The following is a 26,147-nucleotide window of genomic DNA, read 5'->3' as shown; positions in this document are numbered from 1 at the left end:
ATAAAAAATGAAGGAACGAAAACATGAACCTTCCTTGAAGTGGCAACTGCAAACGCGGGAGTGCTTTGAAGGCTGCCTTTACGAGCCGTCCGCATTGTATCGCTGGATCGCCCGAATCCAGAGCTGCCTCTTCGTCGAGCGCAGGCTAGTAAAAAGAAACCCAAAGAAGCTTAAACCGCGTCAACGCTTGCCGTCGTTGCTGCAGCCAACAACGAAACAGCACTAGGGCCTCTCGGAGAGCTTCAAAACGCGCGACCACCGCTGCCTCCTGCAGCCCCGAGCCGGACGTATTACGCCACCAAAAATGGCGGACTCCTGTCTGCTGCTCCCGCGCATGCGCCGTGGAAACCACGGAAAAAGCCCATTGAGTCGGAACACCTGCGCTAAATGTCAGCACATTTTTTCGAGAATTTGCGTCGCTGCAGCAGCGATTCCAGTATCATTTATTTATGATCATTAATTAAATATCCTGCTCAAAAGTAATACAGAGCGAAATATAACCAAGCGCATGCAATGACCACAGAATATTGTTCAGGAATTAATTAATTTTGTAGTATATTAGTTTTGTTGTCTTAGTCTCTCAAGCAACAGACACCCATAAAAATACTGTGGGTACAGTATATGTGCAGAAGTTTACGCGACACGCTTTATGTTTCGCCGATATCCCGTGATTTAAACCACTATCGGCATAATCTGGTCCGTCTAACCTCCATATCGTCGCTTGCTCCCCGGACACCTGTATATAAGAATCCTAAACAACCACGCCATATTTCCTACTGACCCAGGTATTACACATTGTGTATGGTTTGTTGAGGGTCCGCTGCTGCTCAAGTCACACTGGTTAATGTTGCGAATAATCATAGGGCGGAGTCTCTCTTCTTCAATTTGTGATAACGATTGGTGTTGCGTCTTTAACATGCAATGCCTACAGAAATTGAACGAACTTGACTCTTGTGACTGTGGAACGATAGTGACGTCATCGCTGTCGCCAAAGCTGATTTGAAAGATATAACGCCGCTTCCGAGACCGTACTTTTGGTTTCGCCGTAAATCCCGCAAACCAACGTTTCGTATCAAATATCTAATATTTATGCACATGATTTGCAAAATGTTATATTAAGAAATTCATTGGTGATGATTCTGCTACTAACAGTCTTGATCTCGAAATCTGAAAAATTCAGTCCAGTCGCGCTTTTGCGAGAAACAAAGCCGCAGAGCTCGGGAGCACGTAAAATATTTATCATGCTTAATAAACTCCTCAAGCTCATTATACGTCGTGTTGATATGCCCGCGAGCCTTATCATGATATTGAAGATTATATCTGTGATCATTATAATCTTATAGTTGGAACTCCTTAAAGTTGTTAAAGAAGATTCAAGGTTTTATTAGTTTTGCAATGTCTATGCGAATAGCATAATTTATTATTTGGTCCTACATATTCTTCATTGTTCACTGTATTCGTACACAATCTGTTGCTTAGAAGAGCTATATGCATACTGTGTTTCCTAATGATGTTTTCATTTTTTATTTTACTTAAAGTTGCCACTATATTAAGACTTAATTGGGTATAATACTTTCGTTTTTTAATTAAATGATAGTTCAATTCTTTCTGTAATAATTATGTTTTTTGTTGAGCTATATTCTGACATTTAGTTTATGTATAATTCATGCATCGGTACTTTCTTTACAATTCTGATGCTTTGCCACTTTGTGTATGATGGGTATGTTATTTTATTATTTCAAATCGCATCTGCTTGTTGCCAGTCTGAAACGAAGAGGGGGCTATGGCCTGTTTAGGAATCTACGCCTTTTGCCTTTGGCCCGATCTGCGGTACCGAGCCGCAGGCTCAAATAATAAAAAAAATGGGCAGAATGAAATCGGGCACAATTTTTATTGCTTCAGGAAAGTTAGCCAAAACGATGAACTGATTTATTCTCTCAGTTTATAATACTGACCCCCGAAAAACCCTCTGCGAACAACTACAAATGTAGGTAAACACTTCTAATTGAAGCCTGTTTTGAGTCCGCCAATCTCAGGATGTTTAGTCGTTTATTTTTGTCATGATAAACCGTCATCACTTCGCTTCTTTGCAAGTGCTATTACTTCGTAGATTTGAAGAGCTTTCTCTTTACTTCTGGAGTTCCGAAACATCCCGGCCCACGTTGTCTGAAAGTGTAAACATTATAATGCATAAAAGGTCCATAAGTTTTTACTATCATTTGATGTGAAACAATTTGGAAATAACGTTAAATTGAGGTATTCTTTCTGTAAACTAAAACTAAAACACTGAATTCCTACTGATTTTCTTTTTATATGCCATTTTGTTCGTCATTTTAAAGACAAGGAAAGTGTTCCAGTCTTTCTTGCTACTTTTGCGTTTCAATTAGATGCGGTCACAGATAAGTATGTTTGCCTTCCTGTATGATCTATCTGAAAGCTTCAGTTGCTCTTGGGTTACATTTTAAAAAACAAATAAGTAGTTGACCAATGCTATGGAAAAGCTTGTTTTTATCTGTGTTGATGTGTTCATACCACCTGCAAAATGCAGCGTGGTTCATTTATACTTGCTTTTAATTGTAGTTATTGTAAAGCAGAGCTAAGGTTTAAATCTATAGCAGATTTTGCGGCTTTGACGAGTCTAACTTAAGTGGGGTATGGGGTTTACGGTTGTTTTTGTTTAATCTAGTTTGAGCTCTAGCAGATTAATTAAGGGCGCCTTGAGGCCGATGTTCACATACTTTACTCAGATGTGTTTTGATGAAAATAAGAAGATACACATTAGCACACTCTATTTACCAGTGACCGAGATGAGGCCCCACGTTTTTAAAATTTGATCGACCTTGTTATAATTTTTTACGCTTAGCCCAAACAAGATTCGCCTTAAAATTAGAGAAGAACTGGAATCTACATGATGACGATTCCGTCCAGCTTGCTGCAAAATCAAGCTAGGCGCATCCTACTTGATGTAAACGGGTGCCCCAAATATTTTGACCGAAATGAACTCGGTAATAAATTTGTCTGTCTCATTTGAAGAACCCGGGTGTGCACCCTTTAGTAAGTACAAAGGTAAACTGGGACAATTTTTTTAACTTTAGAGGAGACACGTGCTCGTTACTTAAAAATTAAATCGATTGCAATCAAGAAATTACCCTTACTAATTACTCTCATAAAAGTAATCGATTACTTTACTCGTTACGTCATAAGCTGCTGTCACTTTATTTTGCGCGGTACTTCTCAAGTAGTGCATAAATGAAACGTCTTCGTTTACACTCATTTTGTTTCTATGCGACTTCCGATTTTTCTCATTGCTGCTTTATTTTGGTCACTGTAAAGGTAAAATAAAGGCACTATTCTTGATCTTAATATATACGTGTAGCATTAGAAAAAACATGGTCGCGAAAGCGAAGTGTGCTTTGGCTGAGCTGACGCTTATGCGCGTCAAAGGTTTGGTATTTACATTGCTCGAACACAAGCCATTTTACAAATCGCACGCACCCTTTCTGGCGGCGTATCAATGAATATGCACAATAGAAATGCTTGCTGTGCACATTTCTTGAACTTACATCGCAAGCGGCATCTTATAAAACAAAGCAGCAGTTGGGTCATAAACCAATCACCCGGTATGTAGTAAAATATTAAGGTGAGCTAATTGGTTTAACATATTGAATTAAAAAGCGCAAAGGAAATTCAGGGACAGGAAGTAGACAGGAGACCGCTATACTCACAACTGGGGTTTTAATAGAAAAATAAAGAAGAGAAGAAAGAAGCGATAGAAATTATACGGAAGACAAAATGACGAAAATAAACGAAGAAATGAAAGAAGTGCGAGAATCATAACAATTGTAGTTATAAATTAATATAAAAAGTAAATAAATAGTAAAATTAACATATTTAACATTAAAGATATTAAAAATAATTTTTAACATTATTACAACACAACTTTGAAGGATGAAATTTGAGATGATCATCCCCTCAGCTAGAAACCTCCTGACAGCTCATGTGGGGTGGTGGAGGTAGAGTAGTTCTTTGTATGATAAGGACACAGAAGGCTGACTGACACAGACGTCTCCACAAGCCTCCATTGTCTGCGGCTCGTAAAGTTCTCTTGATCTTTTGCCACGGTACGGTCCGAGGAAGTCTGCCTTTTTGAAGGTCGATTTGCAGTGGCAGTCAGGGACGTGTATTGCGAGATGTCCTGCCGGTGGGGAGTTGAGAGATGTTGCACGTTCTCGCAGTCCGGTATTCACAGACTTGCCAGATTGTTCCACATTAACTTTCCCGCAGGTGAATGGTATACCAGACTGCGAAAACATGCAACATCTCGCGACTCCTCACCGGCAGGACATCTCGCAATACACGTCCGTGACTGCCACTCCAAATCGACCTTCAAAAAGGCAGAAGTCCTCGGACCGTACCGTGGCAAAAAATCAAGAGAACTTTACGAGGCGCAGACAATCAAGGCTTGTGGTGGCGCCTGTGTCAGTCAGCCTTCTGTGTCCTTATCATACAAAGAACTACTATATTTTCACCACCCCGCATGAGGTGTCAGAAGGTTTCTTGCTGGGGGGATGATCATCTCAAACTTCATCCTTCAAAGTTGTGTTGCAATAATGTTAAAAAATATTTTTAATATCTTTAATGTTAAATATGTTAATTTTTATTTATTTATTTATTTTTTATATTAATTTATATCTACAATTTTTGTGATTCTCCCACTTCTTTCATTTATTCGTTCATTTTCGTTATTTTTGTCTTCCGTATAATTTCTATCGCTTCTTTGTTCTCCCTTCTTTATTTTCCATTAAAACTCTAGTTTTGAGTAGAACGTGGTAAGCGTTGTCCTGTCTACTTCATGTCCGTCTGTCCTTTGAGCTTTATAATTCAATATGTGAACCCACATGACTACATAATTCTAAACAAGATGTCTCGCTTGCACCAGGTCGCTGCTGGCGTAAAAAAGGCACTTCAAACTGCAAGCCTGTCAAAGTTACCCTCACGCACATACTGCATGTGCTTGCACACATGACACTACTGCAGACGCCATGCTCGCAATTGTAATGAGTTGTTTAACTTTATAAAAGTCGAACGACTACAGTTAGAATATGTCACAGGCGCAAGTAATTAAATAATATGAGGATCTAATCTTCGACTTCTCGCCATATTTCGTCTCCTTTCTCTAAAATAAAGTTGCCCACCCAAACATCCACAAGCGCACGACTTTATCGCTGAAATCGAAATAACTTTTCAGTGCCACATTGCCACGCGCATGGACGAGGAGCAAGCAGCGCCCGGTCATGGTATTCTAGAAGGTTCGCATTTATTCTTAAGCCTGTTTCACATGCAGCGACTGTTGCAAAAAAAAAAAAAAAAAAAAACGGTGCGTCAGCCGACGCAGCGAGTGCGATCGCAATGTTTGATTTCAGATGCTCAACAACCACGCGATTTATGTCGGCGCGGCCGGCTCTTCGGATACGGACGGAACGCGTTTGACTGCCTAAAATACAACAAAAACGTCTTAATAAACAGAAATGTTTTACGAATACTGTATGCAACTAGAATTTTTTAATGATTAGGCATTAAACCAAAAGCACTTTGGTGTCTAAATTTATTTTCGAATACGCAGCTATCGCGGATGAAAGCTGGCTAATGAACGGCTAATGAACGAGAAAGCGATCGCACCGACTCTGCGACAAAATACCAACTTGGTTTAAACCAGTCGCAGAGCCGCTGCGACAGTGCGACTGCGTTTTTAATCGCACATTCACTGGAAATCGCACCGATTTGTGACGAGAATCGCAGCATGTGAAAAAACCTTTACTCGGGGCGTAACTTTCATCATTTCGCCGTAGTTTCTTATTCTCAAAAGTGCTTGATCACTCTTACACCGAACGCTCGATGCCCAAACCTTCAAGGCCGAATTCTCTACCTGACGACGCACACACTAGATAAGGAGCGGCCCGCGTCATTGTCAAGTCAGTCTCGCTCTCGCTTGCTGTTACGCCGCAAAATCGCCGCCCAATTTTCTGCTGTCTCGACGCTCGTTCTTTATTTTGTTTGGCACAAGTTCGCCGATTAAGCCTTTATTTTCAGTTCACTGTTCATCCTCTCATCTCCTTCATTCTTGACAATATTCCACTTTTACTGATGATAATATTTATATATTTTTGTAATTTTTAGCTTATTTGTGTTGTTGAATTGAGTGAATCTAGTTCAGTATTATTTTCATATTCTTTTATAAAAGTTATGAGGTAACATAAGGCAAGTTTTACACAAACTTTGTAGTTAAATTACAGCAAAATATGACCGCTGCGAAAAAATAACGTGGCACTTACGGAATTACAAAATAATAAATTGTGACTACTGCATTGATCGTAACAAATTCTTTTCAAAGTCTGCATGAATGGGAGTCTCATTTAGAGGTAAAGCGTACACAGCCTATCCTTAATTGTCCGTGATTCGCTCATTTGGTCCAGGCGAGTACAAGAGGGCACCTCAGTCTCACAACTGTTCAGCAAGTATGCATTATTGTTTCACACCAAGCCAAACGTAGTTCTAGAAATTATGTTGTATATCACTGAATAAACGTAATCGAAAGCAAACTTACCTCAGTCCCATCACGAAATCGTGTGGACTGCATCTAGATAAGCGAAAGCTGTTCCCATCGTCTTTCCATTGACCCATGAGAAATCCATCGCTAGGGTCACAGTCTGGTGCACCGTCACTTCCCCTCACGACTCCTGAAGGACCCTCGCCGTCATACACAGCACCCATGCTTAAAAAGAGACATACGTGTAAGCGTTTCCTGCAAAACTCCTAAAGTGCCGCAGTAAACAAAAATCTGAAGACGCAGTTTTAATCATCCAAAGTAAGAGCTGCGTAACCATCTCTACTTCATGGGCAGGTCAAAGTAATTCAAACAGATGGCCTATGTAAAATAGATGAACTAGCGCCTGTCATGTTGGACGCACAGAATAGTATCACGAGCTGAATCGCCGATTCTAAGAAAGTCTTTGACTCGATGGTCTTAAAAATGTCCGGAAAGCATAGGTATTACATAGTTAAATGTTCTAGATAGCAGAAAGTATATAACTAAGAGAGGACGAAACAGAGACGAGTGCAGATAGGATACTATTTCTTACCTAGTATACTTTACCAACACGCTCGTTAGCAATATGTTTAAAAGTTCGCTTGTTACGCTTTCAACTGTAAAATTATAAGTCGATGGTTTCGGTATTTTTACTGACGTAAACATATATTCTTTAACGAAACAGGGTACCTAACCAAAACACGGTAAAGCCATAAAAAGAAGGAAATTAATGATGAAGACGCCTCAAGAGTTTGCAGTCTTTAAGAACAGACCAAACATTTCCCTCTTGATCGCACTGCGCAGTGGTTAAACAAAGGTATTCCTACTTAAAAAAAAAGCATCAGCGCTACAGGTTATCTTAGAGCATGCAACCCTTCTCTAAGACTTAGGTATAGGTTGCTCATTGAACGGTCTAGAAGACACGGCGTTGTTGATTCGTGCCGTGCTGCAGAGCAGCTTTTAATGAGTACAGTTTCCCAAAGCAGTTTGTGTTTCTGAATCAGCACTTATTTTCCGGGGACGGGGAAAGATGGAGGAGTCGGGATGGTGACATTTTCTAGCCAGAGATTCTATGATGTTAATTTGCTGTTTGAGTGTTTTATTGGGAATGGGCAGTAATGACGAAAAAAGAGCATGGCTAATCGAATGATTGGCGCTGGCATCGGTGGCTCATAGAAAATGAATGAACAAAAATATTTTCATTGTGAAGAAAATACAGTGACAGCCTTTTTACTAAGCATCAAATGTATGGGTTTGGCTAAACGTTAATATCAGCGATATTTTATACCTCGGTAAAAAGTGAGATGGCGACCAAAGACCGAAAAAAGAAAGTAACCTTCTAAATTGAGATTGGGCTAGTTGGTCTATAATATTTAAAAAACGTTTAAAACTACGAAAAGCGAGCACAAAGACACGAACACAACAGGACTGGCGCTAGGGCCTGTCGTGTAGTTTCCGTGTCTTCTTTGTCCTCACTTTTCTCGCACTTTTAAATCTACAATCAAAAGCACCGTATTTTCCGGGCTATTAGTCCCCGGACTATGGGCACCCTGCGTCCGCTAGGAGCCGGTACCGATCCCTCAGCGAACAGCGCCGCCCGCGGCCACTTTTGAGTCAGCGTAGGGAGTGTGGTGGAGCTCCTCCGCGCTGACGCTGCTCCCGCGCTTCTGCCAATGTCGTAGCGTATGCAGGCATGCCGACCTTGCAATATTAGCCATATTAGAAGATTTCAGGCCCTGGGCTAAAGGTGGCTTTGGGGGCTCTCGTCATGATGATGATATTGCTGGTTGACACAGTACCTTTTGGAAAGCCTAAGTTATTTTTAAAGTTATACATTTGTACCTTCTTGTGTAATGTTATCACTGAAAAAGTGGGTAAGATATTGTGTTCAATCAAAGTAAATTACAATGTATAGCCGTACAGAACGCGCCAATCTAATGAATGGCACGATTCGCTTTCCAGTAAGCGCCCAGGGATAGAAGTGCCGAACCTTTTTCTATGTAGCGCAATCATATATATTTTGCAACCTAGTGTTCTAAGAATGTCGTTTATTTGCTGCTTGTAAAAAAATCTCCCCTGCCCTTTTTTTACTTTAAATTAATTTTTATTATTGTAACTGTTTTTTTTTCTGGAAGTCCGAAGTCTGGAAGGCTTGTAATAAGCAGGAATATTTTAAACTTATTGTTGTAGAGGGAACGTTCTCCACATTGCTCAAGGGTCCTCGCTTTGCTAAAATGTTCATTGTGGAGGCAATGAACACATTAAGAAGTAGAACCATGTGGGCAGCTTTCGGCGTAAACACTGACTTGACTAATGGCCCATTGTTGTTCCTAAAATGATTATAACAAAAAGAGTTCCATAAAAAGATAGAAATAGAGATGGTGTAAGTCTTCCTCTTGTCTTCAATTAGGAAAACCTTCACTGAAGCTGCCGCGGAAATGACAGCTCTGTCCCCTTCGCCAGGGAGCATCGAAGGCCGCGCTTCAAAAACGTACGTTCGCACGAAATATAACAGTAAGCACGAGCTCGAGTAGGACAGTGGATGAAGGCGTTTACGATGTTTCTTTTTTGTTTTTTGCCTAAAAAGGGATGAAAAATGCCAGAAGGCTGGAGAATAATCAGCGCCTTCTTTTGCTTAGAGCCATTTTGAAAAGAATGCAAGTAGCGTAAAGGGCCCGACACATCAGATTTATCGGCCCTTTCTACACACCCACCACAGAAGCTCGCCGCGCAGAGCGCTGTTTGGTTTCGTTTGCAGTGCTATTATCTTTTTCAAGCCTCTCCTTTTTGAAGGTCGTGGAAATATCGTCCAAAATATTCTGTTCAAAAGCTTCTGACACGCCAAAAAAATCATGTCAGGCGTTAAAATTGTATTTGAGGACATCAAAAAAAAAAAAAAATAGTTTCACTTAACAGTTGCGTAGTATTTTTTTTTTTTATAAGAAATAGAAATACGAAGCCCAATTCAAAGTGCCCACCAGTACCCTGTGACGTAACATTGTACCGCAAGGTGCCGGGGCGGTCCGAAGGGAGGCATCGACCTACGTCACTACACTAAAAGTAGATTCGCCGGAAGTCACTTGAGTTTCACTCCTCATGCTCTACGCGACTGTGCCTAAATTTTTTTTTTCATTTTGTTATTCTGGTCTTTTACATGAGCGATCGTAGAAAACGAAGTTTCAGTTCCATTAGTTTTTCATCGCTGCACCGTTGCTTAGTTTAGTGGATCGACGTGATGGAGTTCAATGATGAAAGCGTTGCGAGTACAAGCCAGTGTACCAGTGCATGTCCTCAGTCTAATGATACAGAGCCATACTGCGCACACACACACAAAAAAAAAAAGCTATCGTGTTTTGAAAAAAAAAAGAAAAAAAAAAAGAACGGTTTCAGATAGGATTGCTAGCATATAGCACGCCCGATCGCAGTGTTGAACGTTCAGACACCGAGGTCGTCGAATCATCGGATACTCTCCAGGCTGAAGATTCCTGCCGTCTAAAGAAGACGAACTGGTGAGTGTACCAAGTACAAGTAAACGTCGAGCAAAAAGTACGTGTTTTGTCTAGAACATGAGTAGAACTTGTTTACTAGGTTCACTGGGTCCTCTCCTCCTACCTTTACAGCAACGCAAGACAATGAAAAGCGAAAAGAAAAAATTGTTTGTTTGGATTGCTCGCGTAGGTGTGGAGAATAACAAAAATACTCAGAAATATATTACACGCGGTCGCGGTAAGCACGAGGAGTGATACAAATCACGCGACTTCCGGCGATGCCGCCCTCTAGAGCCACTGAATAAGCTGCGCTTAGAGTATCGGCACTCTGTTCCCCGACATTGTTGTGGGCGCCGCCATTCTGGCTCGCATGCAGAGCAGACGCAACTGCCGATCGTCATGACTCAAAAGTGCGACTTCCTCAGAATTAGATTCGGTGTTCGGAAGCTATTGTAATATTGCTTTGCTCCATCGTGAACTGTCTAAACAGTTCTGGAGGGCGGAAAAGTGTTTATTGTGATTTCAGATAAAGCTTCAGATAACTGGCAACAATGATTTTAAGCCACAATATGGCGAAGTGTCGTTACTCTGAAGCGTAGCTTATTTAGTCGCACTACCTCCCTCTAGAGTGCCGTCATACACACGCGCGCTTTTGCTTGAGTGGTGACATCTTAGCCATTTTACCGCCCAATCGTTTTTTTATTCATTTTGAAGCGCGCGCAATCTGGTGTCACTCAGCCCGAGCGCGTAGCTTTGGCTAATGCATAGACGCCATTTTAGCGCCCAAGTCAGGCACCGAGTGCGCGAGAGCGGCACGCGCTGGCACATTCAGGGCAACAATGGATGTCTTCACCCTCGAACAGACAGACATGTAGTCAACCTACCTCCCTCTAGAGTGCCTTCATACACACGCGCGCTTTTGCTTGAGTGGTGACATCTCAGCCATTTTTCCGCCCAATCGTTTTTTTGTATGCATTTTGAAGTGCGCGCAATCCGGTGTCACTCGCTCGAGCGCGTAGCTTTGGCTAATGCATAGACGCCATTTCACCGCCCAAGTCACGCACCGAGTGCGCGAGAGCGTCACGCGCTGGCACATTCAAGGCAACAATGGATGTCTTCACCCTGAGACAGACAGGCATGTAGGCACCCTACCTCCCTCCTGACCGCCCCGACATCTTGCGGGGCATTGTTACCGCACAGGGCCATAAACTCCGAGATCCCGAAGTGTGCGCGCGAAGGCTTCTCTGGCCGCTTTATTCGAGTCGCTCCCCAGCAGTACGGGTGTAATCGCACAAACTCCGCCGCTCGCTGCGAGGTGGCGATGTCTGCCCAGTCATAACAGAGAGAGAGTTTGGCCAGTGGGTGTGGCGACGAGGGCGCCCGAGAGGAGAAAAGTAAATGAAAGGGAGGAGAGCGCCGATGGAGCAAGAGAGAAAGAAGGGAGCAGGGAGGAGACGACCGCCATTTTTCGGAGATTGGTCGGAGAGGAGCACTGCTGAACCTACGCGTCGTCTGCTACGGGCCGACTTCTTTTTCGCCTGAATAGAAGGTTGTGGCCATACGTCGAGAAAACTTCATTTATTAGATTTTTAACCCACCGAGGGGTGCAGTATATAATTTTCTTTTCAGAGCCAGCGATATAAAAGGAAATAATCGAGATTTATTATATGCCTATCACTTGCATTCCGCCGGGAGAATCAGCGAAAACGGCGACCCTCCCCACTCAACTGGGAGCAGCCGGCGCAGCCGGGAATTTACGCGCATGCGCTCATGCCTCTCGCTCTGCGCCGCGTGCTGATTGGCTCACTCGGGAGGAGAGCGTTACGGCGGCGAGATCATAGACTGACCAAACTCTCTCCATATACGGCTCTGAGTCATAACAGAGGAGCGAGCCGTCAGCGTGGGAGGTAGAGATCTGCACGGGTACGGGCCAGACCGCGGGCAAGGGGCTGGCCCGGTCCGCGGGCCGGGCTCGGGCTTCACGGCAAATTTCATGATTGGCCCGGGCCGGGTACGGGCCTTGCATTCAAATCTACAAGGGGGACCGAAACGGCAGAGCCACCCATTACTTTTTTTTAGTGGCATGTTCTTCGGAAGCGTATTCGGAGGTTGGGAGAGGAACCACAGTGGGGGATAAACAGATGCTGAAGCATGTGTGCCTGCATGTATGTTTTCGTACGGTCCGGTGTGTGCAGCGAATGCTCTTCCGGAGGGCTAGCGTAGAGGCGTTCCTTTTCGTTTCTGGCGGCGGCACCATCATACCATCGCTTCTCATCACAAAGACACGCCTACACAATGCGCACCCTCGCCGACGTAAACCCTCTACGTACGAGTGCTTGCATCCCCTATATGGGTGAAGAGGTTCCCCTGAGGGGTAATTTGCCTGAACAATTTGCCGCAGACCCCTGCGAAAAACGGCGACATTAATGTGTGTGCGTGTGTGTTTTCAGCGGTTGTGCGCAGCGGGAGGGGCCCCATCGTTTGTCCGAACCCGTCGCGATGTGCATTTTCCTTTTCTCTGTGACGCGTGGTTTTGGTTACTGCTGCTTGTCATATTTATTTTCTCATCCGAAAGGAAGATTGAGGTGGTTTTTCTTACCAAGCTGCCTAGGGTCTGCAGGTTGGTCTAAATAATAATAGCAGCAAAAAAAAAAAAAAAAGAAAGATGCTTACAGTATTTACTATTGGGTATCGTAATCAACTTATGTGTAGCAGTGGCACGCGAGCTCCCACGCCGCGCAATTTGTGAGCTATTCATACTGGGCTAAAATAAAGCGCAACTGGCCCGTGAAAATTAGCTTCGGGCCGGGCCAGGCTGGCTGTTGGAAATGGATAGCGGGCCGCGGGAAAGTCCAGGCCGAATAGACAGCGTGCTAGGCTGGGCCGGGCTTCCAAATATCGGCCCGCGCAGACCTCTAGTCGCAGGCATCGCGGGTGGGTATTGTCAGTCGCGTTGTCGAGCCAACCCCAGGATTCTCGGACAGGCGAGCGCCGCCACTACTTACGCCATCTATCGGCCGCCGTTGCGCCGGCGCCCGTAACTCAATGGACCAAAGCGATCTTTTTTTATACAAAGAAAACTAATCACTCAATCGCTTTGCACTTTATTGTCACGTTTTAATACGCTGCCCTCAACCTCCACGAGAAATTTCGTGGTCCTGGGTTTATATTAAGTCTGGCCAAAATGCAACCAAACTTTTACTCATTGGTTCCTATGGCGAACCGCAGAAAAATCATACGTCTTTTCAACATTCAATGCAAACCCTAAGAGAACCACACCATCAATTTAGTTGCATTTTGCTATATATATAGCCAATGACTCTAGCTCCATGGAAACATTTTTTATTTTCAAATTACTTAAATTTAAAGTGGTTCCCCAGGACTTTAAATACCAAAAAGAATCCGCAGTTGGTGAGGAGACTCGAGGATTCAGTGACATTGTTGCGTTCCTAAATACATTTTTTTAGCAACATATGTAATGTATAACAAAACGGCAACTACACTGAATATTTTCTTAATTGATAAACACGGAACCTGAATGCAGGTTTTTTCTGTTTTTTGTTCTCATCGCGTAATTAGCTCAAATACATTATACTTAAAGCGCTGAATAATTAAGGAGTCGAAACGTTTTTTGATCCGAACTATATTTCACAAAGTGTCCAAATTTCATTTCACCAGCTATTCCACTTCCTCCCCCCCCCCCCCCCCCAAGAATGGTATTAAAAATAAAAATGCCAAAATGAGTGGGCGTGGTCCAGACATTTTGGCCAACGCGACATGAAGAGTACCATTTATGGCGACATTTAGCACGCTGTTACTGCTAATTAATCAATCTTATGTAGGTTTGCTGCGCGTGCGCCCAAGAGCTTTTGAAACGGCCCAGTATCTCTTAAGTCATCACAACCTCAGACGTCAAAATCAGGCAAAAAAGGGGCGTGTCCCAGAAATTTGGCATACGCGCCGCCAATTGTACCATCAATGGCGACACTCAGCACTCTATAAGCCATAATAATGCATCTCCTCTAGTTCTGCGACGCATATGCCCGAGTGCTTTTGAAGCGGCCCAGAATTTATTTAGTTATCACTCTCCAAAGCTTGCCTCAACCGTCAAAAGGGGGCGTTTCCCACAAATTCGGGCATTCGCGCGTCAATTGTACCATCAATGGCGACACTCAGCACTCTGTAATTCAATATAAGGAATCTCCTCTAGGTCTATGACGCGTATGCCCGAGTGCTTTTGAAGCGGCCCAGAATTTATTTAGTTATCGCTCTTCAAATGTTGCCTCAGACGCCAAAATCAGCCAAAAAGGGGGCGTTTCCCACAAATTCGGGCATACGCGCCGTCAATTGTACCATCAATGGCGAAACTCAGCAGTCTGTAATTCATGATAAGGAATCTCCTCTAGGTCTATGACACGTATGCCCGAGTGCTTTTGAAGCGGCCCAGAATTTATTTAGTTATCGCTCTCCAAAGGTTGCCTCAGACGCCAAAATCAGCCAAAAAGGGGGCGTTTCCCACAAATTCGGGCATACGCGCCGTCAATTGTACCATCAATGGCGACACTCAGCAGTCTGTAATTCATTTTAAGGAATCTCCTCTAGGTCTATGACACGTATGCCCGAGTGCTTTTGAAGCGGCCCAGAATTTATTTAGTTATCGCTCTTCAAATGTTGCCTCAGACGCCAAAATCAGCCAAAAAGGGGGCGTTTCCCACAAATTCGGGCATACGCGCCGTCAATTGTACCATCAATGGCGAAACTCAGCAGTCTGTAATTCATGATAAGGAATCTCCTCTAGGTCTATGACACGTATGCCCGAGTGCTTTTGAAGCGGCCCAGAATTTATTTAGTTATCGCTCTCCAAAGGTTGCCTCAGACGCCAAAATCAGCCAAAAAGGGGGCGTTTCCCACAAATTCGGGCATACGCGCCGTCAATTGTACCATCAATGGCGACACTCAGCAGTCTGTAATTCATTTTAAGGAATCTCCTCTAGGTCTATGACACGTATGCCCGAGTGCTTTTGAAGCGGCCCAGAATTTATTTAGTTATCGCTCTTCAAATGTTGCCTCAGACGCCAAAATCAGCCAAAAAGGGGGCGTTTCCCACAAATTCGGGCATACGCGCCGTCAATTGTACCATCAATGGCGACACTCAGCACTCTGTAATTCAATATAAGGAATCTCCTCTAGGTCTATGACACGTATGCCCGAGTGCTTTTGAAGCGGCCCAGAATTTATTTAGTTATCGCTCTCCAAAGGTTGCCTCAGACGCCAAAATCAGCCAAAAAGGGGGCGTTTCCCACAAATTCGGGCATACGCGCCGTCAATTGTACCATCAATGGCGACACTCAGCACTCTGTATTTCAATATAAGGAATCTCCTCTAGGTCTATGACACGTATGCCCGAGTGCTTTTGAAGCGGCCCAGAATTTATTTAGTTATCGCTCTTCAAATGTTGCCTCAGACGCCAAAATCAGCCAAAAAGGGGGCGTTTCCCACAAATTCGGGCATACGCGCCGTCAATTGTACCATCAATGGCGACACTCAGCAGTCTGTAATTCATTATAAGGAATCTCCTCTAGGTCTATGACACGTATGCCCGAGTGCTTTTGAAGCGGCCCAGAATTTATTTAGTTATCGCTCTCCAAAGGTTGCCTCAGACGCCAAAATCGGCCAAAAAGGGGGCGTTTCCCACAAATTCGGGCATACGCGCCGTCAATTGTACCATCAATGGCGACACTCAGCAGTCTGTAGTTCATTATAAGGAATCTCCTCTAGGTCTATGACACGTATGCCCGAGTGCTTTTGAAGCGGCCCAGAATTTATTTAGTTATCGCTCTCCAAATGTTGCCTCAGACGCCAAAATCAACCAAAAAGGGGGCGTTTCCCACAAATTCGGGCATACGCGCCGTCAATTGTACCATCAATGGCGAAACTCTGCAGTCTGTAATTCATTATAAGGAATCTTCTCTAGGTCTATGACACGTATGCCCGAGTGCTTTTGAAGCGGCCCAGAATTTATTTAGTTATCGCTCTCCAAAGGTTGCCTCAGACGCCAAAATCAACCAAAAAGGGGGCGTTTCCCACAAATTCGGGCATACGCGCCGTCAATTGTACCATCAATGGCGACACTCAGCACTCTGTAATTCAATATAAGGAATCTCCTCTAGGTCTATGACACGTATGCCCGAGTGCTTTTGAAGCGGCCCAGAATTTATTTAGTTATCGCTCTCCAAAGGTTGCCTCAGACGCCAAAATCAGCCAAAAAGGGGGCGTTTCCCACAAATTCGGGCATACGCGCCGTCAATTGTACCATCAATGGCGACACTCAGCACTCTGTAATTCAATATAAGGAATCTCCTCTAGGTCTATGACACGTATGCCCGAGTGCTTTTGAAGCGGCCCAGAATTTATTTAGTTATCGCTCTTCAAATGTTGCCTCAGACGCCAAAATCAGCCAAAAAGGGGGCGTTTCCCACAAATTCGGGCATACGCGCCGTCAATTGTACCATCAATGGCGACACTCAGCAGTCTGTAATTCATTATAAGGAATCTCCTCTAGGTCTATGACACGTATGCCCGAGTGCTTTTGAAGCGGCCCAGAATTTATTTAGTTATCGCTCTCCAAACGTACGCGACGCCATATCCCATGTTACAGTAGCCATGTCCTCCGGATTTCGACAACAGCGCCACTCGCGGCAGTCTGCACTTCTGGCTTCACACGGCCGATGGGACGCCGCCGACACTTTTTCCACTGCCCCTATATTCTAGTTCAGTGTAACTAGTAGGGATGCCGCGAACCGCCCCAGGTTCGATTTCGAAAGGTTTCGATATTTGCGAAGCGAACTGAAGTTCGATTTCGAAAAATTTCGATATTTTTGTATTGACCGAGGTTCGAATTCGAAAAATTCGCAACTTTCGATCACAGTGAAGTTTCGAATTCGAAAAGTTCGAAACTTTCACGGTTTCTAAAATTTGGGGTCGAATATTTCGCATATTTTTTACTTCAGGTTCGATAAATTCGAAGATTTCGAAATTCTTTGGAAATAAAATCGAAAACTTCGAACGCTTCGAATTTTTATAGACATGAAGTTCGAATAATTCGAAGATTTCGAATTTCTTTCTGCATAAAGGTCGAAGGTTTCGATTTTCTTTTAACGCTAAATTCGAAAAAAAAACCCAAAAAACTTCGAAGATTTTGCATTCCTTTCTAGTCCAAGTTTTCAAAGTTCGAAGTCCGGTTTTCAAATTCCTCCACAGTTTGTTTCAAATAACGTTTTCACGACTCACTGGTTTCCACAAAATCAAGTTTAGAAAAGTGAGGGTGTGATATCTAGATTCTGCGAAGTTGGTCAGGCAATTAAATGAGGCGACGAGTGTCCCGGATGTGCTGGAATATTTGCCAGTGCAGAGTGACGTGTGACCATAGATCAGTAATTGGGACCGCCAGCCCGGGGGGGGGGGGGTCTTTAACTTGCATCACGCAGTAGTGATCACACGAACACACTGTTTTACGAGACTCATCCAGTTCGAAACGGCCAGGGGCGAGCAGGAGGTTGAGGCTCAGAAAAACCTTGAAGCGACCTGGCAAACCACCTCGCCACCCACTGCACGCTGCTAATAATCCGATCGAACGCCGCCCGAGTGACGCTGGCATATAGTAAGTTAAGTTTGTAATTGTCCTGGGGGTTTATTTTCTGGGACGGAGGAATCGCCTCGCAAAAGCCGACACAACTCGAGATTGAGGAGCGTTCTACCATACAAGTGGCGTCGGAAGAGGAAAAACGGGGGGAAAGAGGGTAGCGAGGGGGGGGGGGTCTTCAGTTCCCTTCCCCCCCTTCCAAATATTTCGGATTGTTAAAGGAAACAATACGGGAAAGAGGGCGAGGTCGAGCTTATTTTAATCTGAAAGTATTTATGCAAATATATCGCTACTGTCGCTCTTCACTGCATAAAAGATTGCGTAGATGGTCATTGTTAGAAACTCGTTGTCAGAAGGTACTACTCGTCACATGCTTAGTGGTTCGGAAGTTCAAAGCTATGTCTTTTCAACCTAAATACTTGTGCCAATAGTAAAAAAAAAAATAAAAAAATAAATGCAAGGATAAAAATCTGGAAAAAAAAACTATCAAGAATTTGCCGGAAGTGTTGTATTCTTGCATATTCAGAGGTTCAGAACTTCGAAACAAGTTTCTTTTACCAAAATGTGTACAGGCTAAAAGAAACACGTCCCATGAACAATGACGTGCTGAACTTGAACACAATTAGAAATCTTCTCAAATAAGTTAATCTATTCCTTAACGTGAAAAAACAATAAATACATTATTTTGTATTCTGCAGATGGCAATGATATGTACTGTATGTGGTGTTAACTTAAATGCGATACCTCAAACAACTTAGACAAAAATAGATATCAAGTTTAGGGCATAATTGCATGTAGATACATGTTTGGACATTTCTTCGAAACTCACGTTGAATAAATATAATCACATCTTAAGACGTCACTTACCTAGGCTAAACATAGATCATTCTTAAAAAAGTATAACATCTCTACCATAAATAGCTTCGGCTACAGCGCGCTTCAAATCTGGCACAAACGATAATCGTCAAAAACCCGTCGTCCTTCCTCGCTTCTTCGGGAATTTATTTCTTTAAAACTAAGCATGCCAGAACATTAAAACAAACGGCATTGTCTTTCGTAAGGAACGCAGCACCGCGTGTAAAAGCTAGAGAAAAAAATATTACGAATGTACCTCACTACTTGAATTCAAATGAAGCCGTCCGCCGGTCATTCGAAGTTCGACGAACGTCGAACTTTTACCCTAAAAGTTCGAAGTTCGTCGAACTTCTGACTTTTCAGGATTCGAAAGTTCGAAGGTTTTCGAATTCTCTTGATAAATAAGTTCGAAAGTTCGAAATTCATCGAATTTTTTGGTCAGTCAAGTTCGGAAGTTCGACAAGCATCGAACTTTGAGGCGCAATAAGTTCGAGAGTTCGTAAAAAATCTAATTTTTTAGCGTAATAAGTTCGACGGTTCGAAAAACGTTGAACTTCTTAGCTTAACAAGTTCGAAAATTCGACTTCTGTCGAATTTTACGATGTAAACAATTCGAAAAATCTAAATCTTTCGAACCTTTCGAACCGCTTGATTCGATCATCGAAACTTCGATTCGAAAAAAGTTCGCGGCATCCCTAGTAACTAGAGCGCCGACGTTAGAACGCGCGACTCGAGAGCGCTGCGATAGGAGCGCGCTTGCCATTAGAGTGCACGTCACAAGAGCGCATGACCAGTAGAGCGCATGTCACGAGATTGATTACCTTGTCCGAAAAAGAATTGCTTTATTGTACGCAAACACTTTAAAGCACACAGAACCACTTGACGATCGGCTGGGTGCAGGAGCCGAGATTGAATGTTATGTCGAATGGTGAAGTTGTGTACATTAGGAAGTGACTTCATACTCAACTATAACTACATTTTCTGAGTTCCAAGTTTGCGAAGCGCTGCTCAACAACACAAGGTGCACCTCACTAGACTGTTTTTCTCTACCACACAAACTTATGGTGTAGTGGAAAGTCATCACTGGGGCCACTAACTTTAGCGCGTCGGTGTCGCATTGGCCCTGACAGCATTCACAAACACGTTATGAAAGTGCGTCACACACCGCTAACAAATAAATGCGCCCCGCAAACTCAATAATAGAGAGTTTTAGTAGATCGTTCCGATACCTCCGATAGCCCCGATAACGATACTATGCATGCGCAAGGGAGGCGGGGGCGGAGTATCGGGATATCGTTATCGGAGTCATGGGAACGATCTACTAAAACTCTCTAATGAGCGGCCGCATCATCGACGTCTGTCCTGAGCCGGCTCTGCATGCCATTCGTGCCTTCTTTTTCTGGACAGCATCTCCGTCGCAGTGCACGTTGCGATCGCCGGAGTACGGTAGAAGCTGGCCGTGTAGTTTCCGCTTCTTTTTTGTTGCGCGAGCGCTTGCTGCAGCCCAACGCACCACCGTCTTCCATAGCTCTGTTGCAAATCGCGGTCGTCTCAACCACCAGCATGGTCGACACCGGCGTGCGACGTCCTTTTGTGGCGTAGGTGCAGCCCATGTATAGTACAATGATTTGTTTTAGGCTTCATCTAGCAGTCTGAAGAGTCTAGGATATTTCGGTGCTCGAAATATTCGGTGTGCGGAGTTTTTGTTGCATGGTCGTGGAACACAAAGCGACGCAAAGAGTCGCTTTTGTCCTTATTTTACGATTATTGTTTGCCCGAACTTCATAAAAAAATGTCATCTTCTCTTTCTGCTCGAGTTTTTAGCAGACACCACCGCCCCACGGGCGTTAGAGCATGTGTCTTCTCGGCTCCGACCACAATGTATAAACTTGCACCCCCGTGTAGCGTCTTTTGGGAAGCCGGGATCAGGGACTGCAATGATGCTCGACGATTCCTCAGAAGCGTTGCTAGCAACGCCGATTAGGTCACAGAGCAGTGAGCACACGCGTTTTGTAAATAAAAGGGGTCCACATTACCCTTTGTGCATGATTATATTTCTTTTGAAGGCAGCTGGCCTCAGACTCTTATTTTATTACGTATACGACGACTCACCTGTGATACGTGGGCGTTATAGTATTTGGGACAAGACAGATGACCAATTTAGAAAATTGGTCATCTGTCTTGTTAGACCAATTTAGATAGGCTCGGGTTCCTTCCACCACAGCTTGTTCCACAGGGAAAAGTCTACCGGTGCCATCGGCTGCCTGCTGGACTACTTTGATTGCACGTACGTCAACGGCCGCTTCCGTTATGCTTCTGTTCCATCTGCGGCGGCACCCAGAGCGAATTGTTCCCTTCGCCTGACTCAGCGCCGACGGCGACCGGAGTTCCCCCGGTACGGTGGAATATGTACGACACCGCTCTTCAAGATAAAGACCGGATGAACTCCTGCGAAAGATAGAGTACCCTGTTCCAGAAGCTCGTCGGCCACGCCCATCCAAGCGTCTGGAGGCTGATTGAATGCCTACAGCAAAATCAGGCGCTCGTTGCCACGGCATTGACAAAAGCCCGGAGAGGTGAGCCCACTGTAAAGCGGGTGCGAGAAATTACTCTGCACCTGCAGAATCGTCTTAGAAATATTTGCGAGGGCTTGCATGTACATCGATATCTACCAAGACTGCTGGAGCTAGTGGGGGACTGCATTCGCTTCTAACCAATCGATAAATAAACTTGTTTCTATTAAAATCAACAAACCATGCGCCTGTCAGATTTAATTTATCGTTGCCTTTTTGTGTCGCACGCATGCACCTAAGAGATCCGCACTCGTCTTGTGACCAACATGAAGTTTTCTCGTGGTGAGCTTTTGTCCGGGTCTCTGAAAATATGGGTGAGCTTTTGTCCGGGTCTGTGAAAGAATGGGTGAGCTTTTGTCCGGTGAGCTTTTGTCCGGTGAGCTTCTGTCCGGTGAGCTTTTGTCCGGTGAGCTTTTGTCCGGTGAGCTTTTGTCCGGTGAGCTTTTGTCCGGTTACCAGAAACTGGCATTCTTTCTAGAATATATTATTATCAAGCCACACCTGTGAATAACTTCATATGCGTATGCTTATGCACGTTACATACCTATCATCCAGACATATTTATGACAAATCTTAATAAAGATGTCCTAGACGTATATTCTAACCTTTAGAATATTAAAGCATGCTATTGCCAGAAATGACGGGCCGTTTACACCGAAATATCCGTGTACCTTACGTCTTTTATGAACATGTCCTCATTGGATCACACAGGCAAATAATTGCTTAATTACACGTATCGTATATTTTCATTAGGGGGAAAACATAGTCAAATAAGACATCCTGATAATTACATCCATTATATTTTATGCGCCACTGCCGCCACAATATTTGAACATTCAAATGTCCGCAATGCCTGCTGGAAAGCTCAGCTATTTGAACTTCCAAACGTCTATTTACACAAAAATCTTCATGCATCAAAAAGTCCTTACACCGGAAAGTCCGTGCTCCGAAATGTCGGCACCGAAACGACCTACACCGAAACGTCCTACACTGAATTGTTCGGATCCCCAGTCTGAAGAATCCAACAACCTTGCGAATAAAAACAGAGCCATTTGACTCTCCTTGTATTTTTCTAAATTTGTAAAACGCCAAGTATCCGGGTTCATCAGAGATTTAAGCCATAACTGCAGCGACTGGCGGCTTCATAATAATATATAAAAACAAAACTTATGCAAACTTTCACAAGAGCGGTCGTTGAAACAGGGCGCTCTCGCACTACCCCATGCCTCCCGCGCTTGGAAATATTTATTAAAAAAAAAAAAAAGACGCAATACTGGAACGGGGTGTGTGTGATTCATGCTGAAAGCGAGGACCGGGGGGGGGGGGGGGGGGTGCATTTATCATTCTTCTTTGTTCAGTATACCAGGAACTCTGTGATAACGTTATTGCCCCGTTCAAGGTTTTCGAAACGCACAATGGTGGTCGCTTTAGAGCCTGCTTGGGGAATTCCTTCGGGTCGCTGAGGTGGGGCTTGATGGAAGTAGGACATCCGGACGCTACAAGCTGTTCCAGCCGATGCACTGCTGTGAGGGTTTCATTAGCAAAGCGCACATGAAGGCTCCCTAAGTTTCATATGACTTCTCGCTTTTTGGCGCGCACCGCTGCACCAAATCCGAATGCCACGTGTCACTTCTCCCAGCACTGAGTCACCTCCGATGTCTCATGGTATCGAGGCGCTCGAGGCGGGGGCTACGGGCCGTTCGTCGAAAGGCAATTCGTAACAGGGCAACTCGTAGCAGGGCAATTCGTCACGTAGGGCAGTTCGTCATAGGGCTATTCGTCGCTAGGGCAACTTGTCGAAAACCGGCGTGTGTGTGTGTGCGTGTGTGGGAAAGGGGGGGGGGGGGTCAAGTCATAGAAGAAGTTTGTGTAGAAGATAAGGCTTCGATGTTTCTTTTACTTTTTTTTTTCTTGCTTTGCTTCTCTGGGTGCTTTGTCGTATTCTGTTCAGAGGGTTCACGATCCCTTGTCCGGTTTCTAGGACTCACAAGCAGACGTATGGAGACTTCTTTGATGCCTATTTTCTTTACCACCTTTCTTCCTTATCGTTCGGTCCGTGTCATCTTTACCGCTTAAGTGAAGAACACACTTTTCAAGGCGTACCGCTTACCGGGGGTTTGGGGATAAATGGTAAAGTTCAGAAGCATTCCAAGAAACGTTCGACCGCCACCTTGTCCACGTACTTTTGGGGTTTTAGAAAAGTCGGAGGCTTTTCTTCTCTAGTCGTATCCTGTTTGGAGAGTTCACAACCCTTTGCCCGGTTTCTAGGACCTACAAGCAGAAGTTTGGAGACTTCTTTGGTGCCTATTACCTTTACCACCTTTCTTCCTCCTGTTCGGTTCCTGTCACCTATACCGCTTTTCGCTGGCGTTTCGCTCTGGTGATGATGCAACTGCCTAGACCCACTGCTGACTCAAGTGCCTTTGTTATTTCGATTTCGCTTATCTTTTTTTTTTTCGGAAAGATCGGAAGTAACTTTTCAAGGCTTACAAAATAAAGTTTTGAAGACCTCTTTGTTAGCCACATCCTTTTAGGTCCCAGGGTATGTTCGTACATCTGCCGAATGCTATAAAATATTTGGTCTGAGCGTGTATCTTCGCAGTCGCTATGGAAGTCATCGGGACTGCAAGGGGCGGAAAGATGCTGGTTTGCGGAGGATTTTTATATACTACGAACCGAAGGACTGAGCAACCCATTCAAAGGGAAGTACCAAACAAGCGAGGAGCTCCGTCCGTGAATATTCATTTCGAAGCACTATACTTGATAAACTGGGAAAATTAAACACATAAGAAGCTTTTTCAATAGGGTGACGAATTGTCATCATGACGAATTGCCCTATGACGAAGTGCCCTATGACAAATTGCCCTATGCGACGAATAGCCCTGCTACGAGTTGCCCTGCTACGAATTGTCTTTCGACGAACGGTCCTACAGCCGACTCAAATCAATCACGATTTCCACAAGAAGCTGTCTGGTTTTCGAAGCTTTCTCCCAAGCCTCCCCGTTATTCACAGACTTGGGCTTGAAACATTGAACCCAGACACAAGAAAGAACGTAGTGGAGCCTCCTCTCCCCCCACCCCCCCCTCCCCCCTCCGCCTCGAGGCTGTAGGACCGTTCGTCGAAAGACAATTCGTAGCAGGTCAACTCGTAGCATGTCTGGGTTCAATGTTTCAAGCCCAAGTCTGTGAATAACGGGGAGGCTTGGGAGAAAGCTTCGAAAACCAGACAGCTTCTTGTGGAAATCGTGATTGATTTGAGTCTGAGCTACGAACTACGTGCATAATGAAATGTCCGAAAATATGTGTACCCTTTTTTTATCCCTTTCATCGCCTCATCTAAAACTTTCTGGTTTTCTCGTGCGTAAACGACATCTTTAAAACAATTGTGAGCTTGGATGTTCCCTACTTTAGACAAGCTTAGTAGCACAAGTGTGACACAAATAGGCGGCGCACACCAAGTCACTGAGCCAGAAACTTTCTGGTTGTCGCGGGGTAGTCAGCACTGCATAGTGTACGCGTGCTTGTCCTCATGCGACTACCATTATATTGACGGAGAAAAGCAGTTCTTTTCTTGGTCCTGACATTTAATTGAAAATATGGAATAGGATATAGTTATCCTTCGATGCAAAAGGAACTTTTTCCGAAAACGAGAAACGATCTCCAAATACTATTTTAAAGCATTCAATTAAACGGCTTTGATGAAATGGCGTTTGATTCAATAACGTTCGATGAAATGGCTTCGATGAGACGGCCTTCGATGAAGTGTCCGGACCCAATCACCATCATTAATTTGAAATACGAGTTCATCTTTCTTACCTTGCTCAGTCCACGGATAAAACCACCTCATCTGGTTGGTTGATAATATCCATGACCTATCTTGATTAGAAATGCCATCAGTGACGTTTTTGCGGTGGCCCGTGACCTGCTTCTTTGTTTCTGTTTATTATTAATAATTATTTGTTACAGATGTACAGACTATTTCGGCAGTGTATTTACCTTCCGCTCTATAACGACTTCGGGCCACGAGAGCGCATTCGATAAACAAGTACACAAAAGTAGTAATTCTGGTAGCGTTGTCAACTCTATCCCTTGCTTAATCATGTATACAATGTGTAGGAAGAAACGCGTTGACAGCAATATAAGGGGAGAAGCTTGGAGAATTGTTAAGCGGGCGTTGGTTTTTAAAAGCCGGGGATCTTGATGATGTGTGACAGAACGCGGGGGTTTGCGGCAGGGGTATGGAAACGGGGCTTTCGGATTTGGATTATTTCTTAAACTGATCATGGAATGGGGCAGAATCGTAAATGTCGGCGAGGAGCACTTTATTCTGTTAGGAAGACCCGGCTTGCTTTTGTAAGTAAACGACCGCTGAAACAGATAACAGACATGCACTGGATTCTCCAGTAGCTTCGAAAAGCCACGTTACGTTCTCCGCTCAAACCGTTACATTGGACTTTAAAAATACGTGGAACAGAAAAAACTATCAGATAGAAAAGCTACACGGACTGAGTGTACCTCCGTTTCACCATAACTTGATAAACGGCGAAAGCTACGATCCCAGTTAGCCAATCAGAGCAAAGGAGCGACGCACGAGACAGCTCTCCGTGGGAGGATCGTGTTTCAATGGTACATCGTCAAGTGCTTTGCTCCGATGCCCCGATTGGCTCACGAGGGTCGTAGCTTTATATCCTGTCTTCAAAGGACTGGCTCTCACAACGCTTGAACGAGCACTTAACGCCTCGCCTTGTCCTGTGCGGAAGGTACTCCGTGATAATGGTTTTGTCCGGTTCGACATTCTCACAATATACAATGACGCTTTTGTGAGCTGCTTGGAGATGTCTTCGGGGTGATCCGGGAAGTCAGACATACTGCTTTGGTACAAGATTATGTTCTGTATACCCAGGGATGGACCACACCGGACGCTGCAAGTCGTTCCAGCCAATGCAGCGCTGCGAGCGCTTCATTTGGTCTCGTGCTCCGCGTGTTTCCAAACTCAGCGCATG

At 44.2% G+C, this 26,147-nt stretch overlaps 1 protein-coding gene across 1 annotated transcript in view; it reads right to left on the bottom strand.

The window, feature by feature from the left end:
• Positions 1-2,090: 2,090 nt before the first annotated feature.
• LOC115310918 overlaps positions 2,091-26,147 on the bottom strand; it is a 76,050-nt gene continuing 51,993 nt past the window's right edge. Inside the window, exons 8-9 of the mRNA XM_040214941.1 lie at positions 6,605-6,772; positions 2,091-2,166 (exon numbers count right to left, since the gene is read on the bottom strand). Of these exons, the coding sequence (XP_040070875.1) occupies positions 2,100-2,166; positions 6,605-6,772 (235 nt within the window). The 3' untranslated portion in view covers positions 2,091-2,099. The remainder of the gene's footprint in view (positions 2,167-6,604; positions 6,773-26,147) is intronic.

Source organism: Ixodes scapularis, unplaced genomic scaffold (genome assembly GCF_016920785.2).
Source record: "Ixodes scapularis isolate PalLabHiFi unplaced genomic scaffold, ASM1692078v2 PGA_scaffold4__175_contigs__length_147842914, whole genome shotgun sequence".
Classification (NCBI taxonomy): domain Eukaryota; kingdom Metazoa; phylum Arthropoda; class Arachnida; order Ixodida; family Ixodidae; genus Ixodes; species Ixodes scapularis.
The sequence above is the reverse complement of the archived record's forward strand: the minus strand, read 5'-3'. Positions and strand labels throughout refer to the sequence as shown.